Source organism: Clinocottus analis, unplaced genomic scaffold (assembly GCF_023055335.1).
Source record: "Clinocottus analis isolate CAN_PGR_092001 unplaced genomic scaffold, fCliAna1.0.p SCAF_16, whole genome shotgun sequence".
In the NCBI taxonomy this organism is placed as follows: Eukaryota; Metazoa; Chordata; class Actinopteri; order Perciformes; family Cottidae; genus Clinocottus; species Clinocottus analis.
Genome location: NW_027175887.1, coordinates 3,487,392 through 3,513,848, shown reverse-complemented (window position 1 = coordinate 3,513,848; position 26,457 = coordinate 3,487,392). Strand labels below are relative to the sequence as shown.

At 45.1% G+C, this 26,457-nt stretch overlaps 1 protein-coding gene across 4 annotated transcripts; it reads right to left on the bottom strand.

Annotated features, from left to right (window-relative positions):
• Positions 1–890: 890 nt before the first annotated feature.
• grb2b (growth factor receptor-bound protein 2b) lies at positions 891–25,514 on the bottom strand. Of its 4 annotated transcripts, XM_068579329.1 has the most exons (7): positions 25,345–25,514; positions 24,969–25,250; positions 23,209–23,465; positions 6,581–6,678; positions 4,462–4,584; positions 3,708–3,876; positions 891–3,080 (listed from the first exon to the last, which is right to left on the bottom strand). In XM_068579329.1, the coding sequence occupies exons 3-7, from the start codon at positions 23,284–23,286 to the stop codon at positions 2,895–2,897; spliced, it is 654 nt and encodes a 217-aa protein (XP_068435430.1). In that variant the 5' UTR covers positions 23,287–23,465; positions 24,969–25,250; positions 25,345–25,514; the 3' UTR covers positions 891–2,894. The 4 variants fall into 4 exon arrangements, with proteins under 4 accessions (XP_068435430.1, XP_068435429.1, XP_068435431.1 ...); XM_068579328.1 differs by having other exon boundaries at positions 24,969–25,514; XM_068579330.1 differs by having other exon boundaries at positions 25,121–25,514.
• Between the last annotated feature and the right edge of the window lie 943 nt (positions 25,515–26,457).

Below are 26,457 nucleotides of genomic sequence, written 5' to 3'. Positions count from 1 at the left end.
CAAGAGGAGAGCGCAGCGGGCTTTACATGCTGACACTACTATAGCACGGGCACTTTGGCCCCTTATACTTATAGACAAGCTTCATTATTACGAGACGTATCGTTCATACTTGTATCCGCGCAGTGCACATCATGCTGACGCAGAGAGGACGTCACATCTCATGATGAATGGGAACAAACTTTAATCCATTCCAGATGAGAGGCTACAGAGAGAGGACACGGCAACGCGGATGCAGCGGCGGCTGCTCGAGGCAGTCGATAACAACAAAAAAAGGACAAAAAAGAGGAGAGCGACATTGGTACGCAGAGTCCAAATGTGGAGCAGACGATGCACCAGACCGAGGCTAACGCGGCGTTAAAGACCTCCCTGGGCGGCGCAAGCACAGCTCTCTCTCTCTCTCTCTCTACCTCTCTCTCTCTCTCTCTCTCTCTCTCTCTCTCTCTCTCTCTCTCTCTCTCTCTCTCTCTCTCTCTCTCTCTCTCTCTCTCTCTCTCTCTCTACCTCTCTCTCTCTACCTCTCTCTCTCTACCTCTCTCTCTCTACCTCTCTCTCTCTACCTCTCTCTCTCTACCTCTCTCTCTCTACCTCTCTCTCTCTCTCTCTACCTCTCTCTCTCCCTCTCGACCTGGAAGACGTTTCCATACTTCTAGGTCATTTCGGTCCTCGTCTGGTATCTCGCACTGATACAAAAATGTTAACTTTTCCCCCCAAAATATTGGTATTCATTTATTTTGTATGTAGATACAGTGCCAGTATTTTGACGCTTCTCAGTAGGACTCGTCTAAGTTTTTCCATCTCATTGTCAGAAATGGGCTTCCACACTCTGGTGCATGCGGGATGTGAATCTATCTGAAGTACACAGACCACAAGACACTCATTTTTTTTTTAATAATTGCATTTTATTAATTGAAAACAAAAAAAAAAACAAAGGAAAAAAATGCAAATAAAAAAAAGAGCAAAACAAAAACAAAAAACGGTATCATTGGGTAAGACAAGGCGAGAGACACTTAAATAAGAAGAGTTCCATGTTGGTGAGGAGAACAGGTGGAGGTGGGTTGATGTAGAAGAGGGGGGTTGTCGGATGGGACAGGTTGGATTATATACACGGTTTCTCGCTGTGGGGTGAAGGGAGGGGGGGCTCAAAGTAGCAGGTCGGAGACACTGAAACACCAGAGAGAAAGGCACTATCCAGAGAGAACAAGAAGACAGCGACACAAACACGGTAAACAAAACACACACGGCCAGAAATCAAAATGCTTGACAAAAAAAAGAAAGAAAAAAAAGTGCTTAACCACACGCCACATTGGACAAAAGAGAGAAAACAAAACAAAAACGTTTACATCATTAAAGCTGATCTCTCAACTTTTAGCATAAAAGACAATCTCTCAGTTTTCTGAACTGTTAAATCGGTGCCAGCTGCGGATCGGCACTGATGACGTCTCACACACACACACACACACACACACGCACACACAACGTGATTATCCAAACTCGGCCTTTTTGCTTACGTGCAGGTGTAGCAAGGAGGAGAGCGTCTCAAGTGTGTGTGTGTGTGTGTGTGCGCATACGATTGGCTGCTCGGGGGATGTGTGCACGTGCACTAGCGGCACACATCCCCCGAGCAGCATCGACGGCGTCACCGCCTCTTCTTGGTTTAGTTTAAATCCCTTTGCACGGTTTGTGTGGTTCAGCTCTCCGACCTCGCTTCCCTCATGTTAATGTCTGTGGACTCAAGTCGGCTACATTCACCGCCCGAGTCAAGGGCTGCAATAAATACATCGGCTTTGAAAAAAGAAGGCGGCTGGCCTTCACACTTTGTAACACAGCAGCTCCTCGCGGCTCGATACTTTGATTAGTAGAACTAACTATACTTTCCTTGCATTGCAGACAAGAGAAACCCTCTGCGAATGGACTTTATGACGCCTTAAATATCACGCGCGTTATCCGAGAGCCCTCAGATTCAGACAGAATAAGAAAAAAAGAAACAGGAGGGACAATTCAGCACATCCTAGAGCTACGTGTCTTTTCCAGACCAACAAAAGATTCAACATAATTTACAAATGAAAAAAAAAAAATACAATTTGTGATGAGAGGTAAAACAGACAAACACATACAAATATATAATATATATTCTTAAAAAATGGATTCTCTCTATAGTTGATTTATTTATACAGCCGGTGGCTGATGTACAATGCTCTCGTGCCAATGATCTTACACATGGAAACTTGCAGTACTGTAGATTGCATTTTTTTTGTACATTTTTTAAAACCATTTCTTCTTTTTTTATTATTCTTTTTTTTAAAACATTTTTTTCTTTAAAACAGAGTCAGGATTAATCGGTAGGCATTTCATTTAGGTGATTAAAACAACATGCGGCAAAGAAAAAAAAAAAGAGGAAGAAAGAAAGAAAAAAACAAACACAAAAAGGGCAGAATGTTAAGAAGTTAAGGAGAAGACAGAAGCAGCTGCGGGAGAATCATTTGGTCGTCTTCACGGTTGACGCTCTACTCTTTAGTTTCTCTGCGTTTAGATTTCACTCAAAAGGCCGATCAATCCTCCGCCGAGGCGCTCGCTTGGCAGGCGAACGCTCAGCACAAGTAAAAGTTGATTTTTGCTCAGCTGCCGCCCACACAGCGACGCCCACGACGACACTACTCCTGCTTATCTCTCTCTCTCTCTCTTTCAGCTGTTTGCGTTCTTCCTGTCTGCTCCTGTTATGGTGGGATGGAGGGGTGGTTGGGAGTTGGATGGGGTCAGGAGGGGGTGCAGGGATTGGGGGGTGTGGGGGCGGATGAGATCAGGAACGACGATGATGATGATGATGGTGGTGGTGGTGGTTGCTGCTGTGGTGGTTGTTGTTGTTGTTGTTTCCGTCGATGACATGGTCTGACTGTCTACATGTTCCGATTGACAGGCGTGACGTAGTTGCGGGGGAACATGCCCGTTTGGCCGTGGCAGCCCCCTTTCCACCAGTTGGGGTCGGAGTTGTCCAGGACCTGGATGAAGTCCCCGCGTCGGAAGCCCAGCTCTCCTTCCTCCTGGGGGTCGAAGTCAAAGAGCGCCTGCACGTATGTGGGATGCTGCGCGGTGAAGAGAAGGGAGGTTTAGCCACGAGGTCGTGAACCGTCAACATCCACCAACGCTCAAGAGAACAGAGAAGACCTTCATCATACATGTTGTGCAAAGAGGACGTCTCTTTGTGGGATTTGGACAAAGTGGACAGAGTATAAACCCACCGGCTCAGACTGACTCCAAGGGTTAGTTACTTAGTTAGTGTCATTGTGGGACCTTTAAGAAAAAAGAAAACGTGCCCGATAGAGGCGCGGTAGTAGACCAGCAACTCCTTACTGCTGTTACGAAGGTTTGACGGTGACGTGAAGCGGTGAAAATATTCAAAATATTTTACATATGGAAATTATGTTTTACTGTTTCCTCCATTTATGGCAGAAACTGTATTTGCTTCTGTGTCAGTGCTCCTGTTAGTAGTACTACTACATGTACTGTAAGTATTACACCCACTGTGGATAAGCACCTCATACAACCCCACTTTAAAAAACCTGAACCACTTTGACCCACAATACCATGTCTTTCTTTTTTAGAATATATGTTATATAAATATATATAATACCTATATATAATGATATCATAAAAATATATAATTTACCTAAAAGTGTGTGAAACTAAAAGTGTTTTTGGTCAGTTCTTACCTGGGGGACCTGCTCTATGTCTCGCAGGAAGATCTGTTGATTGCGAGAGACTGAGGTGGAGCGGTGGTAGTCCACCAGCTCGTTCAGGGAGTTAAACTTTACCACCCATAGGAAATACTTCCCAGCCCCGTCGCGAAGAACCTTGAAGTGCTGGACGTCATTTCCAAACCTGCTCATGGGCACAGAGAGGAAGACTATGAGGAAGGTGGCATCTCCGGCAACAGTACAGTGTGACGGACATGCACAGTTGTTTAAATAATAAAAGGTCGTGGAGGAGTCAGACCGTAATCGTGCTTATCAGACGCATTACGTGTCAAAGGAATCCGCTACTGCGTGACAGTCTGTTACTGGCGTGACTAAGTAGAATCGGGGGCCGTCCAGACAGTAATTATGATCCACATCTTAGCTTCAAGTTTATATGTGACCCGCTGTGTGTTTTAGGGAAGGTCAGGATGGAGAGATAGACGCATAAAGAGGAAACGAGCTTTGTGTGCGTCAGCTTAAAACACTAAGTACCAGCAGGGCTGATGTCCAACACACCACTGGAATCATAACCTTTGGGCTCTGACCACCGGGGGGCGACACTGGGACCCGCACGAGAATGAGGAAGCGGCTGATGACTCAGACATACTGAGAATATGGAAACAGATGAACCTGATCACTTGTCTCAGGAAACGGCACGCAGTTGGAAGGTGAAGGCGAGAAGCAGTATTTATAGAAAACAGAGCGGGGCGTGAACCGGCGGCATACTCACTTCACAGAGAGGGAGAAGTCTCCTGGGGCGCTCTCGCTCTCTCGGATGAGGAAGGCCCCGTCGTGCCTCTGTTTGTTTAGCATCTCCTCGGCTTTGGCGCGCGGGATCTTCCCGAAGAACCACCTGCGGGAGGCAGAGAGAACGGACACGTGTGAGCGACGACTGAGCCGACCCGGAGAGACCCATGGAGTCTAGAAGAACTCTGAACGGTTATTTTTAATCTACTTAGGAAATCATATAAAGCTTTGCGAATATAACAAAGGCACGACACTGAGCGAGCACACGCACACGCACACACACACACACACGAAGAACTGAGGACGGAGGGAGATGCTGCAGACATCACACCTCCTGCTGGCTGACAGCTCTGACCTGAGGAGTCAACGGAGAGGAGAGGGTGCTAACCGCTGCTTCCTCTCTTCTCCTCCCCCAGATGCCCAGTGCTCTAGTCCAAATGAAACGCACAATTACGTACTTCAAGCGTCACAATACTGTTTGTCACACCAGGAAGTAAAGTGGGGGTGAAGTTCCGCTTGATTGGACTGGCCACCAGTGGACCAGGAAGTAGATTAGTCATGATCTAATTATAGTGGGAAAGCAAACACGCTAGAATTGTGTTCCTCTGCCAAGCAGCCAGGTTACAGGTTAGGTTCATGTCTGTTGTATAATTTCATCACTGCATACTCTTTTTTTTTTTATCCTATTAGACATTTGAGTGGGATGGGAGACAAAGTCAGAAGAAGCTCTTCGCTTGTGTAAATAATTAAAAAGTACAGTCAGCCAAAAGACGGCATCTTGGCTGCTTTACACGAAGGTGGAAAAAAATAAATCAATAATGAAGTGGCCAACTCTTAATCTGGCAGCGAGGCACGGAGAGTCGGTATTTTTTCTTTGCTTTCTCAAATCAAACATTTACTGCAAATCTATTTTTAAGCCTGAAACAAGGTGGTGAAACAATGGCACCAAACATGGTTCACAGTGTATAGCGCAGCGTGTTCTTCTAGCTTCTCCCACCAGACCACACAGGCTCAAATGATGCCGAGTGGTGAGCGCCCGCGCTCGATGACGTCCCAGGATGTGGACCCACTTTAAAACGGAGCCCCGTCGAGGGGCCGGCATTAGCCGAGCCCTCGCAAACCACAGCGGCCCGTGATTTGGAGTTCTTCTGGGATCCAGCCTGAGGCCCGAGCTGAATCATTGTGCACTGAAACAAAAGTTTGACTAGAATAAGAATATTCAGCTCCTTCAAATTCACTAAGAGAGGCAGGTCAGATCTTCTCCCGAGTAGAAATGCCAGGGCCCGCCTTAAAGCTTTAAACCCCCGGATGAGAGAGTAATAATGAAGTGATGATCAATCTGAGGGGCGAACGTTCAAGCAGAAGAAGGCCGTGACAAGTTTTAGAATAACCTTTTTAACCATTTTGTTTCAGGGGACTAATCTAAATAATTCATGTTTTGCCGGTTGTCATGTGAAATGTTGCAGAAAGCGTTGCCGTCGATAGGACGGGGAGCTTCAACACCCTGTGAGGCTTCGCTGTAACGCTTATGAGGCTCCGTGGTACAGAAGCATAAGGCACAGCTACATATTGATTCGCTGTAATCATAATAAAAAAAGCAACAAAAAAAGAAAACACAAGAGAGTAGTAAAAAATAAAGAAGAAAGATCAACACAATGAGACCCCGACTGTAGAGACATAAAATAAATAAATAGGTGCATCTAAATCGCACCCCAGCAATGATGCAATAGGGTCAATATTCAATTAAGCGTGAGAGGCCTGGGGCACATTATTAAAGAGAGAGCTACTCTGGCACTGAGCGGGTCCAGAGGTAATGTCCTCTGAGGTTCCTGCTGCAGGCGTTCTCTGAAGTGCACACAGACAGACACACACACACACACACACACACACACGCCCCTTGAGGGTGAACAGTTGCAGTTAACGTGTCCAGATGAGTCCGTGCAGGCAGAGAGGAGAGAACAGGAACACAAATATGAACAGAGTCGACAGGCAGAAGGCAACACGTTCGTACCACATGCGCAGCATGCAGCACACTTCCACATCACAACATATTACAGATACACAATCACAGAGGAGCGACACTAGGCCGGCATAATACTTACGGATGGGCTTTCATCTCTATGTAGTTCTTGGGAATGAAGCCATCTTTTCCATTTAGCTCTGCCTTGTACCAGTTCTGATCACACTCTTCATTTAATACCTGGTGTTGACAAAGAGGACAGAAGAGAAAGAAGGAAAGAAAGAGGAGGCGTTCAGGTTAGCGCGCGCACAAATGTCAACAATGGACAGCAATCAACCTCCTAAATTTAGCTTTGAGCGATTTCCCTTTAATTTCCTGTGACTTCAGAGGGTGCCTGAAATGTGTGTTAGAGTACTGCTTGGCAAATATTAGGAAACTAACAGCGGAACAAATATAAAATCAAACAAAATAAACATCTGAAACACTTCGGAAAGCTTCTTCCAATTAAAAGCAACGATAAGGCGTCTTATGCGAGCGCCCACCCCCCCGCCCCACCCCGCAGCAGAGGCCCAGTTAGTGCAGCGCCGCGTGACAGACAGCTGTGAGGGCGTTCCCGTCTGACCGAGGAGAGCGGCTTGCGGTGCAGGTGTGTGTGCTGGGCTGCCGGGGCGTCGGCGTGTGTACGGTTAATAAGAGTGTCACTTTGTCGAAGTGCATTGATGGCGTTGACCTTCACGCTGCAGCAGCAACTACATAAAAAACGGGTCAATTCATAACTTCAATTCATTAGAAAAGATGCGCGTCACACATTTTTTTTGTCACATCTGTGACAAAATGTAAGATAAAGTGGATTGTGTGCGTTTCAGTGGCATTTTAAGAGATTAAAGCGTATTTTGAGGAGTATCGGGATCATTTCGTGAAATGCAATTATTCTGCCCAGGATTATCACGACGTTGTCATAGCGTCACATGCTTAAATGGAGATTGTGGATGAAGTATTTCTTTAAAGCAAAAACACATTAAAACAAGACAAAAAGGGGGACAACAGCCCTTACTGAGGAAAAGTAGTGTGCAATATTCGCCCCGACACTGATGTAAAATCTTTATTGCAACGACTACAGACGTGTACAAAATTCGGAGGAAGGCTGAAGCAACGCCACTGAGTCACGCAGCCCGCGTTGACGTTGCAGTCATACGTCCATTTCGAGATCCTCAGCCACTTCAACTTATCTCCGCCAAATATCAGCAGGGTGTGTGACGCCTCGAGAGCCGCAGAAGAGAGGGAAATAAATGAAACGATGCGATAGACGTGTTGCACAACCAAGCTGTCACTCGTTTGATTCCCTGCAGCAGCTTGAAGTCAAGTGAAGCTCGCGTTAATCTCATCCAGTCAGAGGGAACCTTGAGCTGAGGAATGACTCAGTTACACTCAGAAGAGTCAAGATCACAGCCGCATGATTTATTTAATAAATATACTTCTACGTATTTGGCGAAGGTAGACACACAATCCTTAATTTAGCTGAGGTTTGGCAGAAAACAGACAAAACGACCGTTGACTTGATGCACATTACACTCAAAACCGTTTCCCTGAACAAGGTTGTTTTTTTTTTCTTTCTTCGCCTCGCTCTTCCTCTTTCCTTAAATTCATAATTTCCCACTAACCCAGCCCAAGACAGCTGTCCAATTGGCCGTGTGCAGTGTGAGTGGCTGGGTCTATTTGCTCCAGTGCGCCTGCAGAATGCCAGCTGTCACTGACCTCCTCCCCCAGCTGCTGACCCTGCACAAGACCTGCATTACTGGATCAGGGAGTGGCCTCGGACAAAACAGAAGTAGGTTGAAATCAGGAGCGTGTTAGTGTACATATGTGTGTGCGTGTGTGTGTGTGTATACACACATTTGTTTGTGCATATGTAGCACAGTGGACGTATGGATATCAGAGTATGTCTGTGATACACAGAGAGAGATGGGAAGAGTGTTTATGCCATCCAATGTGACAGTCTGAGCCTCAGCCTCCGGGCCGTGTGTTGACGCGCCACGCCGACCTTTAAAAGCCGGCGCCCGGCATTGTCGGTTCAGGGTCTGTTGGTTGTGAAGGGTTACAAGACGAAGAGTCTACAGCCATGACAGCGACGCTGCGAAGGAAGAACTTAAGACACAGGGTCGTCTGGGGATCACGGCCGGCTCTGCCAGTGATGGTGTTGGAATAAAAGTCAGGCGGTCACCGAGGTTAGTGGTCGACATCCCGCCGGACAACATTTCTCTGCGAGTCACTGAATATTAGTCGAGAGGTGGCAGACATCAGCATGGCTGAAAGGCAGAGGTGAAAGATAGGAAACCACAGTAAACTGTGACATTATAATAATCGTGTCTGCGTTTACTTTTTTGAGTCGTTAGTGAAAGCGCTGATGTCAGTTACCAAAGTACGCCAGTCAACAAGGTAATGACTGAAGTGAACGCTAGCGCTCGCAGAGTTCGGGAATAACTGAGGGGTTTATTTTTGATTATTTATAGTAATTTGTATTATATGTTGCAGGAAGAAATGGATATTTTCAAAAAAAAAATTAGACCGGTGGCATCAAAGAGAGCGGTACAACGGCTTCAGTTTCAAGGTAGAGCTATTGGACAGGAGTTTTGAAATAATAATAATAACAATAATGATGATGATAATTCCATACATCTAGAACATTTGCAACGCTTTACCTTGCCAAAGCACCCGAACAAAAAAACGTTCCACCACTTTGGGAGAGGGAAACATCTAACAAACGCTGCAGGAGTCCAAAACGTGCCGTTCAATTTCTACAACTGAAGGTGGAAGAGTCGCCAACAGTCAGAGAGTCGATGCTCCGTCCTCACGACCAAGTCAAGCCCACTTTGTTGGCTGGCTGCCACTCTTCTGCCGTTGACCTGCACCCCGACCGTCCTCGACTGGAGGAATTCGTCTCGACAGATTGGCATCGAGTAAGTAAGTAAGTAAGTAAGTAAGTAAGTAAGTAAGTAAGTAAGTAAGTAAGTAAGTACGACGCTGTAGAGCAGATTGACGCTGTGGTTTTGAAAATGAGAACGAGTTGTAACATTTCAGCAAGATGAAAGTAGAGATTAAGGTCAATAGAAACAAGGACCTTCCTTCCACTGTTTGATTGTATTAGTGATAAATCACAAGCCTTCCCACAATGCATCTCATCATCGAGGAGTCCCGCTGGCAGACAGCGGCCCGTGCCACCAGACCATCCTTATGAACTCGAGTAACCTTAAATAATTAGCCGGCCTACAACTAGTGGTAATAATAGAGCACAGCAGGTGCTGTGGTCCACTGCATTGCCCAGGCTTATATGAAATACTAAAACGCTTTAGAGAAACTACCCAAGCCACCGTCTGAGCGAGGGCAATCCAAATCGAGCTTTCACTTTAAATGTTTGATGCGCAGGAAGAATCAGAATCACTCGATACATGCGCACCGATTACATTGTTTTTGTGAGTTTAGGCTTCCCTCCGGATGCAAACCTGCGATATCGCAGCAACACGTAACACCCAGCTGACATCAGAGTGAAGCAGATTGGGGTCGCGTCCTTGGAGCAGCGGGACGTACGCTCGCGTGCACGGCCGCGTTGTTGTGGCACGAGCGCGTCTCAGCGATGCCGACAGCAGCGCTCTCTATGCTCTCAACACGACACTGAAAACAAGTACAGCTCGTGTACATCATCAATTTACAGCCCGACACAAAAGGTCTCTCCATCTGTCGCGTATTGATTAGTCAAATTCATTAGTAGTATACAGCGGTTCAAAAATAACGATAGTACAGGAATTGTATTGTCTTAACGCACTGTATCAGTCCATTAAATGGTATCGACAAAGAAAATATGATATGGGAATATTGAACAAAATCTGGACAATCTGCCTGTGTTAATATTTTACGCCTTATTATAAAAATATATGTAGTTAGATTTGTACATAACTCAAAAATATTGACGCTCTTCAAGAGTGCGTCAGGAAAACAGTCGGCATGTAGGAATGCCTTCAGAGTGAACATTTGAACTTGAATGCTTACAGTGGCTCTAAAAACCAAAAGAATGGAAGCCCATGAGGAAAAAGTAGAAATTAAATATTTGCTTGGCTGGCAGATTTTCTTTAACCATACAGAGAAGAGACAACCGCAGCATTGTGTCAGACGGAGCTCTGTGCTCCAAGTGGAGCCAACATCGTGGATGATGTGCATTCCCTTCCTCCCTCTCTCTCTCTCTTCTCTCTCTATGAAGATATTTTGTCTCTTTAATCTGATTGAGCCACAATAGTTGGAGGAGTTTCTATTTGAGAGGCTGAAGTCCAGGCCAGGGATTATCTCCTCCACAGCTGCCGCTGTAGACGCCGTCCTCCCCCTGTCCCTCTCTCTCCCTCCCTCCCTCTCTCTGTCACACACAAAATATTAATATATTACAGCACTTCCACCCACAGAAGCATGTGTGACACTAAACACGAGTAGCTGCCATTCACACGAGACCCAGGTCCACCAGAGCCAACTCAGTGTCTCTGTGAAATCAGGAAATCATACAATATGTAAGACCATCTGATGAACGGGGCTGCAGAGTTTCAGCGTCATTATTGAGGCCGATGTCGAGAAACGGATGCAACATAGTGGGAGTGATTTTCTGCTATTCTGTCCTCAAATGAAAGGTCGGTCCGGAATCATGTTGAAGTATTTTTCCTTGAACAGAAAAAGAAAAAAAGGACCGAAGTTGCCTTCTACACGGGGTTGTTTGGGCTCATGAAGTAATCCTACGTTTACTCCGAATGCGGAGCAAACGAGTGCAAGTGATGACTGAGGAGATTAGATTTAGATCCAGACCTTCCCTTTCCCCACCACAGAGACCTGAACACCAGTGTCGTACAAAAGGATTTTCTAAGTATGTGGATGAAAGGGAATAACCACGCTCAAGAAGTCACGATTGCATAAGGACGGACTTACTCAGCGTTGACTAACACGAGATGGAGGTGGAGAGAGCGGTACAGTACAGCGGACCGGCGGCCCGGAGGCAGAAAAAACAAGATGCAAAATAAACCACACGCCTGCACCGTCCACACGGGATTGCAATAAATCAGGAGCAGGGATTAACCGGAGTGTGAGTTAATCTGAGCGTGTGGCAGGTCAGACAGATAGAAAGACAGACGAGCTAAAGCTTCATCAGAAGCCTGTTGGGTCTGCCGCCACGTTATTGAAACCGATTGACAGTCTATATTTGCACGCCAGACGGCAACCATGACAACATGAAAACACTTTTGGTTATCTAAATCAGACCGCAGATTATCAGATACTACAATGTTCCTGGTTTTATGCAAAGTCGCAACCAGCCACTGGTAGCAGAGCCAGCGGGACCAAAGATCAGTGGAAATAACATTTATAAAAATGGACCCAAGCATCAAATCAGATAAAAATGTTTTTTTATTATTATTCTCCACCTCGAGAGGGTGGCTCCCTCTGCGTCACACACACACACACACACACACACACACACACACACACACACACACACACACACACACACACACACACACACACACACACCTCAGTCCTGACAATTGTGCTACTGTAAAGCATAAAGTTTGCAGGTCGGGTTCAGGTAGTTGATTAACACATTTTTTCCCCATGTTGGGCAGTGAGTTACTGCAAAGCTGCATTCTTAAATCATTAAACCTGTGGTTTTCTCAAATAAGAAAATTATACAAACGATACACAGATTGACAGACTAAGACAAAATATAAACAAAAGAACCAAAGAAAGAAAACACAGAGTGAAAGTAAAGTGATAAAAGGTTTTGCCGACCAAACCTGGACAAAAAGAAAGGCCAAAATGAACTATGAAGGACAAAACAATGATGACTACAACTAAAAAGCATCACATCTGAACACTACATTTAAAAAGCATCACATCTGAACACTACATTTAAAAAGCATCACATCTGAACACTACATTTAAAAAACACTGCTGTGGAGGTCAGTCACAAACAAGGACTTCAGCAGACAATAATGAGCCATCAGGAGAGTAGAAAGCACAAGTAGTAGGAGATGCCTGTGTGTGCGCGCCTGTGTGTGCGCGCCTGTGTGTGCGCGTGTGTGTGCGTGTGTGTCTCTATGCCAACTGTGTGGATGTCCGGCAGGAATGAGTCCTGGTATTCTGGCACACTGGCAGCAGAAGTGACCTCCGTAGAGGCACAAACGAACTCAACAGTTCAGTATTTAGGACATTATGGAAAATGTGGGATCAAGGTTTACATTTTATTTTTTTTTAAAAGAAGGGAAAGGTATACATAATGCCATGAAAGTGTTATCCTAAAGATGAATAACTGTCACACCTTAGACTGATGGATAAGGAGAGGAAGCCAGATTTAAAATCACAGCAGATTGGAGGGTGAGGAAGAGGAGGAGGTGTGAAGACCCACACCAGTTCACTTTATGCTTTGTTTCGCAAAACCGCTTTCGGGAAAAAAAAACCACAAAAAAAACAATCCAAAAAGCCTCGGAAATGAGGTCGACCTCCTTTGCTCCCAGCAGGGAGGCTGCAGACTTGGACCGAGAGGCGATGAGTACCACCCCGATGCAGAAACACACAGAGGAACAGATTACATTGGATTCTAGTAAATGAAAGCTTGTAACACTCTTGTAATTAAAATAATGCCCGAGGCTATTACCACACGGGGAGCCTCCCTTCCACAGCGGAGATTGTAGCTTCAAAACACACATTTTAAACACCTCAGCCAGGAGATTAACCCCGTGTTGGCCGCCCGGCAGAACTGGTTCTCAAACCAGAGTTCATAAAGTGACGGCTTTACCGCCAACTATTGAGCAGGAACACGTCTCCACAACATGCATCTGTTGAGTGCGTATTTTCATTCAACAAAAAAACATCAAAAGTAATAAACTACAAATGAAAGAAAGCACCATACACAGGCAGTCCAAGAATTACAATGTAGTTGGTTTCAAAATAGAATAAAACAACACGTCCATGACTCCTGAAAAGTCATAATGCCTGAAAAGATAAACACATCAGCCAAACCAGATGAGTGATAAACTGTAATCAACAGCCCGAGTGTGATAATTGATATGGGAGATAATTCAGGCTTGGACCGCCCACCCACCAGATCCTTTCATTATCAATTTGACTCCGGCAGCTCGGGGGAGGATCCTTTCTTACATCATGATGTCGTTTGTCACAGCTTGAACTCTCAGTGCAGCTTATTTTGGCAATAGCCTCTAATGACCCGAGATTTATTTTAAAAAGCGACAAAATCTGTCGAGCAGTAAGCAGATGTGACAGCTTAGGACAAGTGTGTGTGTGTGTGAAGGAGAAACAGTTATATAGCACTAAGAATGGACTTATTGACGTCTGAAGCTAACGCAAGGTTGTACCAGCTGTTGGTGCAGAGATTAACCAAACGCACACGAGTGGCGCCCAATCTCAAATCCGGGGAAGCCAAAAAGTTGTCGATCCGTCGTCTTGATTGTTTCAAGGAATACGTAGCTTATCAGTTCCTGGACGGTGCTTTCCACTCGCGTGCTGGTGCAGGTTGGGAAGCAAAGACGAGTAGGGATGGAGGGAAATGTAGCAAGAAAGAAAATGATGAACTTTTTTTGTGGAGGGGTTTAAATACAGCTGTCGGTGACTTAACGGCACATCAGGAGGGGAGTGATGCGGAGATGAGAGGGAGTGAGATCTAATTACAGCTCTCTGACTCAACACTCTGCTGCTACCGAGGAGAGCAGCGAGAAAACAGGCGGTGGGAGCAAGAAGAAGGCACAAACAGTGACGGAGGGCTGATCAAGAGAGTCGAAGCAAGAGAAAGCGACAGAAGCTGTGAGGGAGAGAGAAGGAGAGAGAGAGAGAGAGAGAGAGAAGACAGAGGGACACTTTGAAGAATCAGGCTCCTTGTGATCAGCTTAGGAAAACTCCTCAGGGGCAAATTACATAAAATGAGGGCATCTCTTTCTCAAAAGCAGCCAAGCTAGCTTTTCTGTGGACTGCACGGCCCTCCATCTGCGGTAGCTGGCTAGCTCAATGCCTTTTTGTGATACCCCATCAATCCAGTGAAGGAGAAAGTTGTCTTTTCATTCCCACGCTGCACTGCACTTTGTCTGGTGGTTTATTTTGGTTTCATATTAGATGTGTCATCTAACCTGCATTTTCCCTCTTCATCCTCTTCCTCCTCCTTTTTATTTTGTATTGCTCTCGAGATGTGAGAAATAATGTAGAAGATGTACAGACAAGGTTGGCGGCAACACAAAGAAGAGTAAAAGTGTTGCATTGTGAAAAGGGTCAGTTTTGACTGTGTGTGGAAATAAAAAGACAGATAACACAGAGTTCTTCTCTCCAGGAGTGGAGAGGAGGAGGCTCCCAGTGCATGAACCGAGAACGGAAACAGAGCAGCATGCATCACCTCTTGATCCATTAGTCATCGTATGACACCTCAATGATCAAAAAGCCATCCAGGTGGGCCATTTTCACAGGTTCAGTACAGCGTTTCATACCAAAAATCATACGCATTTAATACGCATGCCTTCAACATGCTCTGCTCTCACCTGCAATCCCACTACGACTAAAGCTGTAAACAGAGGTTTTTTGGTGTAATTGTTTCGGGGGAAAAGGCAATAAAATACTGTGCCTTTACCACAGAGGGCTGCGTCTCCAACTCTCCACACATAGTGCACTACATCAGCCATCCGCAGTATAAAATATGTATCCACCACATATAGGGCACATAAATTCCAACAATACCAGGAAAAATAGTAATGTCCCATCAGGTTTTTCTGACAAATCACACCGTGCAATAAATCACATTCTATAGAGAAATACATGAGAAACGGTCAGCAAAGTGTCTGCTAACGACAATTTGCCGCTCGCAACGGAGTCGACTATCCAGAGTCCATTATCAAAAGGGGAGTAGCGAATGAGAGATTTCTGACAGCTCTGTCAAGTGCCTCAGTACCACCTGAGCTGCCGCTCTTTGCACAAGCTGCCGCTCCAACACGCTGTGAGCAAGCGCGGCCACAGGGAGCTTCAGCATCCGGCCTGAGTGGCCACAAATTAAACCGTGCCCAGTTGGACAGCCATTAGCCCGGGAAGTCGCCGGGACAAGCGAGTGTCCGCCTGTTTGCCGCGTGTTGACACGGAGAGCAGATTGCCTCGAATACACAGGCGCACAACAAAATAGCACAACAACGAGATGGTGGAGAGGCCGGAAGAGGTTCGTGCAAACACACTCTCCTCCATTACCGAGCTATGGCAATATTTGCAGTTTCCACACCTCCTTCCATCGGCCTTGAGAGCAGCAGCATGCTGGTGGTGGCGTCACTATGCCTCCCACTTGGCCCTCATCGTTCAGGATGCTGCTGCTGCTGCTGCTTCACTTGTAAAAGTCTTCCACAAATGCAGGTTGTGTACACATACAAGAGCAACGCTGTCTGAAATGCTGTACTACTTCCTTTGTGTTCAGGACTGTAAGCCTTTAATACAGCTGTGTCCTTTGGCCAGACTTCACAGCAAAGCTCTTAAAAAAAACAAAACTCTTCCATTAACAAGGTCAAACTGTTTAATTTAGACGAAAGAAAAGAACGAGTTAGAGAAATGTACTTATCTAAGCTTTCTCTCCGGAGATTCGGCATTTAATTAAAACAAAATAGTCTGCTCCGACGTGGATTCAAGTGAGCTCCTACAGGGCCTCGGGTGGTGTTAAGTAGGGGGAATCTCAGCTGTAATGAAAAACTGCACACACAAAAAAAGCGCAACACAGCAGCAATTATTGACCCTTCAGATAAACGCCGTCAACACTGCACACAAACAGTAACTTAAACGGCGGTCGGCGCGCTGCCAGTTTAAAGAAGCAGACGGGAGTACCGGCACAGACCCCGAGCAACGTGCTGCTGCGTGTACGCCATGTTAGCCGAGCTCAACGAGAACACATCGCTTCTCCTTAGTCCTGGCTGTTTCTCCAAATTGTACCATGTAAAGATACACTGATGTAAACCCTCCCTCTTATTTCTGAACTGAGCACAGGTGACGTTGACTATGCTAGCGCCGGCGTTCACCTTATTCTCACCCTTATGGACTTTTCCATTTGAAAAAGCAGAAGGGGGGGGGGGGGGGGGGTCGGAGGGAGGCCACCTTGAGAGCGTTTAGGAAAAGAAAAATCAAATAGTGGGATTTGGATTGGAGCTCAGACTCTAATGAAGGGTTATGTGTAGTTGAGGTTTTGAGATTTTTTAAAAGACAATCAGGCATCACGAGGCAGCTCTTCCTCTCTTCGCGGTCAAGTGGAAATGGAGGGGAAAATCAATACCCTGAGCACTAATAGGCATTGAGGGAACCATTAATCAGGGGTGGGGTGGAAGTGTCGAAGCAACTGGCTAAAAGCTCCATTTTCCTTTATATTGCGACCCTAAAGAGGGACAACAGGATGTCCGTCACAGGGAGACTTAAAAATAGCGAGTACTTGCTGAGGCAAGAACCAATCTACTGCAACGCTAATGCAAGTAGGGCGACCACTAAAGCGTCTGCTGTGAGGGGAGGACCCAGCCTGTGCTGCTGTGCACATTCGGGGCTGAAGTGTGGTGGAAGGGTGGGGGCGCGCTGTAGCAATGCAGGAAGTAGCTGACTGTTGGAAGACGCATCAAACAGGATGTGAAAACAGTTGCCCTGTGGCATCAACGTGAGCGCGAACGCGAGGCAGGAGGACGCGCTGACGTTGGGGCAGACACCTTTGAGTCCAAGCTCCATGTAACGAGAGGTTTGGGGCAGCAGGGTGAGAGGTGGTTACAATCCAGTCACTCTCAAGGGAAAAAGACACAACTCTTTTGTGAATATCTCACATGACATTTGGGTGAAACAAAAGCTTCAATGCTGTAATGTACAGTCACATGTTTAGGTTGCATTTGTTTGTACCAGCTGTACTCCCTAAACACATGCACACTTCTTCATCAAGTTTCAGCGGTTTCCTTTTATTAATCGTTTTACGATTGTGACTAATTATCTCATTTTGTTTCAGCGTGGTAATGGCTCACAATTTCTCTTTTGTGAGCTGACGCTTGCCTCCTGTAATGCCCACGGAGCGTCCTAATGCTCCACAAAGGCCTCGGCTCTATTGATAATCTATTGGCAAGCTCTCACTCAATTCCTTGCGTGACTTTTAAATTGTAGTTTTATGGCACATTATTTCGTTAGTGGCCGCAATATAAGTTTGACGGAGTAGGAGGACCCGAACGGGGCCCAAAAAACAAATGATCCACGTAGACGGCAGTATCGCAAAGCAGCGAGGTTGGAAGAGGCGGATCTTAGATCATGCTACGTGGGCACAGTTCAAAGATCTGATGATAGGAGCTAATTCTGTCCACCAGTAGGGCCGTTAATCTTTATTTATTCAAGGAGGAAATGAGAGCAAGTGCACAGTGCTCTGGGCAAGATCTGCTTTCTGACACAGAAAAAAAATCAGTAGAGCAAGACTCAGCAAGTTAAAAAAAAAAATTAAAAAAAAAAAAAAAGAAAAATGGAAGATTTGATTGTAAAACTGGTCGAATGGCAACGTGTGATCCGATCAGATGTGACTCGTTCTGTATTAACTTCATGCTCATGTGATTAGTGTGTCTAATGCAGACACAGCCGTGAGGAAGGATGACGTACATTGATTTTACAGTGTCGACACTACAGGTCATGGCTCTGTCTTTATGTGCTTTGTTCTATAGGACAGTAAAAACATATTCATATTGTATTATATGGCATTCGCTGGAACCACTTGGCTATCAAGACGCTCTCAACGTAACAATTCATTTATACGGCAATAAATGGCTTCGAGCGCCTCAGTAAATCATCTCCAGTAATGTTCTTACCAGGACAAACGTCACCAGAAAAGAGGTCAGAGTGATGTTTCTCTGCTTGTTGCAACCCAGGAGCACACTTCAACTCAGAGTATCTGGAGTGGTAATAATGAAATGTGTGTGAAGAAAAAAGAAACCTACAGTACAGAGTTAAATTTAGTAAAATATCTTCTAACCACCAGTGGCAGTTTCCCCTTTTTTTGTCTATGCATGACGGGATATCGTACTGTGAAACTGAGCTAGTCTGCATTATGCAAATGTATTACGGGCCCACTCGCTGCACATTTTTACCGTTCGAGATTTTACATACACACCCACACGATGTTTTTCACTTTTTTTTTTCTTTAAAAAAAGAAAGAAAATGTTATTTGTGTCCGGAAAATTTGAGACAACAAATCGGGCTCCGTGTTCAGAACGGTTCAACCACTTGAAACTGCCAGTAAAGATAAAACAGGAAGGTAGTTGAAACAGCAGCATTTTTCTGATAAAAAACGAGCAAAAGTAAGATATGTAGAAGCAGAGACGCATTCAAACGTTGGAGAAGGTACATTTGGTGAAACATGGCGAGTTCGCTTCACTACCCAAGAACTAGCGCACTAAACGCTGGTGTATGACTCAAGTCTGCAAATTAGAGGGCAGCCTGGTCTGGTCAACCAGCTGCGTGAGTCACAGTGACACGCTGCTGCTGCTTGCTAACAGCAAAGAAACACGATTGAAAGATCTTGATCGCATTGGCAATACAGGCTTCCTTTCATCTAATAACATGTAATATACTTGTAATATTATCAATGTCGAGAGACAGTGGTGGCTAACATGCGTGTGTGCGTCTGTGGTGGGGATAAAAATGATTAGTCACAGTAAATCAAAATAAAAGAATCATGTCAACCAAAGACAAGCAAAACACAAGTAGTCTTCGAGACGGTTGGCAGATGAAGCAGCCGCACACAGACCTCCTTAACAGAAAACGCTGGTTATGACGGGAACTTCTCATACGACGTTTAACACCATTGTCATCTTTCATACTTGTTGCTTGACCAAAATTGGCACTTCCCGATTGCAAATCACTGCTCTTCATTTTAACAAAGTGATAAAAGTCAGCATGGACATTTGAGATGATTAAAGATGTTGGACACTAACAGGATGTCTTGTCCCCAAAACAACCTTTTGACCCCCCCCCCCCCCCCCCCCCAGTGACAGACCATTAGATGAACACTTATATTAAAAAAATACATGGAAAAAAAGCTATTATAACGAGGAGGGAAAACTTCTGTGTGGCTTTAGGCCAGAGCTGGAGGCTTCAGTACAGTGAGTCGTGATGAATCACTCAAACTGCAAGCGGCTCTACTGCCGATGCCGATCATACTTGCCGAGAGGTCTACAGTATGAAACCACACTGGCTTCCTCTCAGCAGTGTGCGCTGAATGCATTGCTGACAACCATTCTTCCAGAAAAGGCCCACGAAACATAATCGCTGTGCTGTAGTGTGCGCCAAGAGGTTGTGATCTTGTGAATGAAAGCAGAAGCGGAGGAACAAATTGCATAGATCTTCCTGTGAGCCAAAGGCGAGGGCTTGCGTTAGCCACAGCGAAGACGGTGAGCCGGTGAAAAGGATGCTGCGTTCGCGGGCTTGCTCTCTCCCATGAGAGGACGCCTTTGTCCCGAGAGCAGAGCTGTTTAGTATTAGCGTCGTAAGACTGTGCGATGGGAGGCGAAAAAGGAGCCACCAGAACACACAACACCTCCAGAACGATCCCTTTGAGACGTACCACAGCTCCGAGCGCTTCTGCTGCGCAGCATCAGACAACTGCGGCATCTACGAGAGCAGAAAACTGGAATGGTTCTAAAATCAATTCATGTCAATTGGGAGAGACGTTTAGTTTACTATGATGAATGTTTAAACAGCGGTTATGTAACCAAACATCACAACCGGTCAGAGAAAATTAAAAAAAGCAGGAGTGCAAAGAGCAAAGTGAGATAGTGAGCGATGGAGAGCAACCTGGTGTTGCTTTACTCAATATTCATCTATTTAATGCGGAGACATTTTGCGAAATGAATGTTATGCAGTCACAAAAAGCAGGCCAAAGGCAGAGTTTATTGTTTTTGGTTGCAGAATCTTCACTACTTTAGAGAACAGACCATTTTAAAACTTTACAATAATTAAATCACAAATTTGCATAGCTTCTCACTTAAAAAAAAAGAAAGAAAAGTGACAAAATGAAAAAGTGCAGCAAATGACGTAAAACGCCGTCATATTCTTGTGGGACATGAGAAGTAGTTTGAAGGCAACGGTCAATCAAGACGTTACCAAAATGACGTTCAATCATACATTTACATGTCAAATGAGGCACAGCTTGGGTCAACCTGAGCTTTAGTGAACGACAGGAGCTCGTTCCATCCGGTTTCTTTTGAATTAACCAGAGGGGTTGTGAGGAGGAACAAAAAACAGGATAGAAAGAAGATGCATGAAATGGAGGGGGGGGTTGGGGGGAGATGGTATCTGACAAACATCGAGCCAATTCATCCCATCTCAAAAAGAGTACCAGGTCCTGTGGGCAGAGCAGCCAACAATTGTACTCAGAAGAAATGTGGACAGCTTTAGGCAACAGTCATGCAGGCTTTCCTTCCCCATTTCAGACCCAGTCTCCGTCCAGAAATAACCTGAGAGGAGTTTCAGCAGCTACAGTATTGTCACGCTACCGCCGGACAAAATACATGTCTGTTGTTTGAGAAATCGTAATCTTTTTTTTACCACAACTATATTCAGTTTCCTGCACTCGAGGAGAACAAAATCTCAATTAAGAAGCTGCCATTAAAAGAACTTTTTTTCCTTTTCTTCTTAAAATAAATATTCAAAGCAAAATAGTTGGCAATTAATTTAATAGTTCGATTAAACATCGCAGCTTTATTTGAGTCCTTACTGAATAATGGCAGTACATGCTGGAGAACAGCGTTTGTAAAAAGAGTGAGATGAAGTCCATAAAAAGGCATCGTACAAGGAAGGAAACAAATCAAGAAGCAAGAGCAACGACATGCTCAACATAGACGAAGCGAAGAAGTACAACTTGGGGTCGGGAAACTTAAGTGGAACATTAGATAGCGTTAAACACATGTCACAGAATGCAATGCAGTTTAGTCCCAATTACCCAGGCACCAATAGGCACATCTCGTCTTTAACGGTGTCAATTAGGGAGGAGATGCTGTGGCATTTCCATTAACATTTGGCTGGAACTCTGCCATCTGGCTTGAGCTTTTCCACTGGCTGTTGAAATTAGAGGAAAAGTACAGTGCTTTCGCTTCTTCTATGCAAATTTAATAAGTACTCAGATTTAGCTCAGTGTTTCCTGAGCTCTCCCTCTCTCCCTCTCCCTCTCTCCCTCTCCCTCTCCCTCTCTCTCTCTCTCTCTCTCTCTCTCTCTCTCTCTCTCTCTCTCTCTCTCTCTCTCCCTCTCTCTCTCTCCCTCTCTCTCTCTCTCTCTCCCTCTCTCTCTCCCTCTCTCTCTCCCTCTCTCTCTCCCTCTCTCTCTCCCTCTCTCTCTCCCTCTCTCTCTCTCTCCCTCTCCCTCTCCCTCTCCCTCTCCCTCTCTCCCTCTCTCCCTCTCTCCCTCTCTCTTTCCCCCCTGCTGAGATAAGAAATCTTTTCAAATCTCTTATTCAGTGAAAAAGCAGCACTCATCTCTGATAGAACAGACAACTCATTCAGGCCAGCTGACGTTTATGGTAAAACAGTCAGTATATTATAATATAAAAACCAAGGTACTCCATCGGACGCTACATAATTGTCAACACAAGAGCGGTCTCCTCTCACATGGACAGAAAGGCAGGAGGACGTGTTACTAGCCACTGTTTTGCTGTGGAAGATTTTCTCTAAAAAATTATTATTTTCAAAATGATGATATAATGATGCGCATGTTAGGTTGCACTGCGGCTATTTTCCATCGACCTGCATGTCTGGCAAAACAGATGTTGCCCGTGAAAACAATTGATTGTTATGGTTAAAACAGGTCGACAGGTTACACAGCGCTTGTGTGGTCTTTTTGTACTAATGTATATTTGTACAATGGTCAGCCAAAAGCTTAAGTGTTCCTCAACACCATCCTGACCGTAGGCGGAAATTTTTAATAGCAAAATAAATACGAACCTTTCAGCCAAAAGAAGGAAGGAAGTGAACTTTTAAAGTCATGCAATGTCAAACTTTAACATTTGACTCTTTGATCGAGTTTTCAGCAACACGCCTTGTTGTAGAAAGTACGACGCTCCGTCTCATTTCGCTGCGCTGTCGCCTCTTCGTCATCGCTGTGCCTCCGAACAGAGGGATTATGATGATTGCATTTAAAGCCAAAGTGAACCATTGCGTAGGAAAATTGTACTTTCTAATATCTTGGCGATCTCATCAAGGTCAGAGTGTAAAAAAATTACGCTTTTCAGGCAAACCTGAAAGCGTGAGGCTTTGAATAAGCTCCTTGTGCCTGAGGATCTGGACAAGCCTGGGGTTTCAACAGAGAGCACTTTAGAGATGCTTCATAATGGAATAAAAAAAAAAACGGGCATCTTTTTCCTCTTTAAATCACTGGCCCTTTCACACAAGCATTGCTCCTTTAGAATATGAGCACACAATGAGCCACAACATCTCGGCCTAAAACTCTGATTCACATGATGCAGTGGCGTTTTGTAATTGAGGTTATATTAAGTCTACATAAGTGTATGACCACGTTAAGTACAAATGAAAAAAAGATATGGATCCCATGTGCAACATTAGATTCATGCGTTTAATTCAACTTGATGAACACAGGATGGACAGAAGGATGATTAACTACCCATGACTTAAACCTACAGCAGAAAAAAAAAAAATCCAGCATTGTATAATAATGAGTAACACGAACAAGTCTTAACATTAAATTATCAAATGGTTTTCGCTTACCTTGAGAACTTCCCCACGCTTGAAACTAAGCTCATCGTCAGCAGTAGCGTTGAAATCGTATTTGGCGATGGCCTCCATGGTTGCAGTTTGGTGCTGGAAAACCCACTCGGCTGTGGTCGCGTTTCAGGGGTCTGAATAAAAAATAAAAACGCGTATCCCCGGCTTCTGTGGCCAGATGCTTTCCTCCGAGTCTCTCCTCCCGTCTGTGACCCGCTCCTTTAGGGCTTGGACCTCACATAAAGGTCACAGTGAGGCACCTGCAAACAAGAAGCAAAGTGGGGCTCAGTCAGACTCAAACGTAAAGTAAACAGAATGAACAGGAAAACGGCAAGATTACAAATGAAAGATGGATCAATACAGTGCTTCCTTTATTTTGCCATTTCAACGACTCTTTATCACACTAATAAAAACATTTTTTGTGTTACTTCTTTCCCATCATGAGACAGTTATTGTGTGGTCAGTGTGTTGACGTCACACAGATGTGATCCAACAATTTCTGAAAATATCTCGGCCCTAACTGATGGTCATCTAGCGAACCTTTAAGAAATTAAGTTAAGGCCTTCATGTTCTGCAGATAATCCAGGGTAACGTTCAATTCACTGTAATTAATGTCAATTCCTCCAGAGCACCATGACAGCCAGCCACCTGGCCCAGACAGAGATAAGTCAGTAGCCTACTTTAGCAGAGCCGACACTGATACACTGGCTAAACCTGCGGTTGCTGGGTTAAATGGATAAAGCCACGTTATCTCGTTAAGTTGTTTGCTAATATGCCACCAGTGCAGCTCTAATGGGTTCACACTAATCAAGCCCCGTGTCCAATAAAGGCCATTCAACCACAGATAGTCAGACAGAAGCCATACATAAATAAATAAATAAATAAAAGAGTAACAAACTGTGTGGGAAAAAAAAATATTCAGCAAATTCAACTTCAGCATTTAATTGTTTGGGTTGTGTGTTTTGTACGTGTACATGAACACAGTACAGAAAGACAGAGGGCTCCTTTTCTTCTAGTAAAGTCACTGGACGGTAACGGCAACTTTAAGCCCTAGGATGTGACTGCAGCCATTGTTTACAGCACCACGACTGTCAACAACTCAACCACCGGTCACACCAGTGACAGGAGTAATGCTAGCTGGGACGAAGTCTGAGAGAAGGAGGCTGGAAGCGCAAAGAGAGAGGGGGGTGCTGCCCTCAACAAACCTCCTGAATGTACAACCTTCTCGTGCTTCCTCGCTGTCTAAACTGTGGCAGCATTTAACGTGTAGTGATGTGCAATGTTGAGTATTAACCCGCAGTTGTTGTTGTTGTTGCCTTTTTCTTTCACGCGAGAGGATCGATCCCGTTCCAGCAAACAGCCTGCGCCCAGTGGTCTGTAACGCTGGAGCGGTTAGCACGCCGGCTAACGGTCGGACGACAATAACTGCTATTGCCGAACTTATCCCCCCCGTATCAACGCGGCGCTAACGGGCGAGTCCACGGTGACGTTACGCGGAACGCAGTGTCCGGTGTGAAGTCGACATGTGGCGGTGTACTGAAGCGCGAGGCCCGTGAGCTTAGCTTCACGTTGGGCAATTGTGAAAAGGAAGAAAACACCTCTTCTTCTTTTTTTTCATAGCGCGAGCTGTTGTTGCTGCTAGCTTAGCGGCACAGTTAGCCCAGCTAACGTAACTGAACTTGACTTAGCCTGCGTCGTGAAAAAAAGGAGGGTAGCAGCACATAACTTTTACGTGAGGAGGAAGCATAAAGGGGACAACTCACCACTCGAGATGTTCCGTTTTGACGCTGCCACCGTAACAAGCGAAAGCCCCTACCGTGCGATTATCCACTCCCTGCTTCCTCTTTGGAGGCAACGAACGATGTGTGTGTGTGTGTGTGTGTGTGCGTGTGTGTGTGTGTGTGATGTCGCTTACACCCCGTCCGAGGAGTCCGGAGCTACTAGCATACGGTTTGCGACGTTTATTTCCGCTTCCTTTCGCGGCGCTGGGAGGGTCTGCCTGCTGTTGTGACTGGAGCTCCTCCCTGTCAGTCTGCCCCGCTCGTCTGCCAAAGCCACCACATTACTGATATGCTGCCTACGACTGGGTTTAATTATCGTCTGTGATGATTTTAAGTTGCTTAATATGCACACAAGTACCTATTATGAGCATGTAGCTACTTTACGACATCTATCCATCCATCTATCTTCAGTGAGATTAAAATTAGACGCATAAATAATCCAAGTCAGACATAAAATATTGAGTTAGGAGATGAAGTAAGGCGATATGGGACATTATGTTAAAAAAAAAGGAGCTCCCGCCCCAACGCTTTTAGATGTACGGCAGTAAAGTCACGTCAAACTGTTGCCACGGCAGCGCTTGACGTCTGATTTAACTGTGAGTAAAGTATGAGTCACGTGACAAAAACACCGTCTCGATGGCTTCTGTCAGAGCGAAAGTGCGTTTCATTACATTGTGAGCCGCCAGCTTTTCAGCAGCCATTCAGCTGGTTCTTCTCATTAAAAACCAATCCTATTATTAACGCTACACATATACACAAAGCAGCCGTAAATGTGCACAAATGTCGCACAGACAACTGTGTTGATGTTCTGGACGATTTGCTAAAAGGAAGTAGCCCAGCCTATATCACACTCACAATTGTTAGCTGTTGTCCCTCCACAGGACCCATTCATTTGCAAATATTTGGTTGTCTTTTTTTGGACATCTGCTTTTAATTCTGCCCCGTTATCTGTGACCACAGAGACAGTTAAGCACCGCGGCAATGCTGCCCCCTGGTGGACACGCTCAGCAATGCGCTGCAGAAGCCGAGAGGCACGGAGCGACAGGATAAGAACAGAGTTAATATTAGATAGGATAAGATAGTCCTTTATTAGTCCCTCTGTGGGGAAATTACAGTATAACAGCAGCCCATAGGTACCTATGTAGCTTTATCTTTCCGTAATATGCTGCAGCTAACGCTACTCTAACACTCCGACTCTATAACAGCATCATAGAAAATTGGGAATGTGGGATACATTACATATATTTAAGATATAGGGAGCAACATTACAGTAGATTTAGTTAAGAGAAAAACAATTTGAAAGTTTCTGGATATTATACAATAATTAGTTTGTTGATACAATGTTTAGTTAAAATTCTCTCTCTCTCTCTCTCTCTCTCTCTCTCTCTCTCTCTCTCTCTCTCTCTCTCTCTCTCTCTCTCTCTCTCTCTCTCTCTCTCTCTCTCTCTCTCTCTCTCTCTCTCTCTCTCTC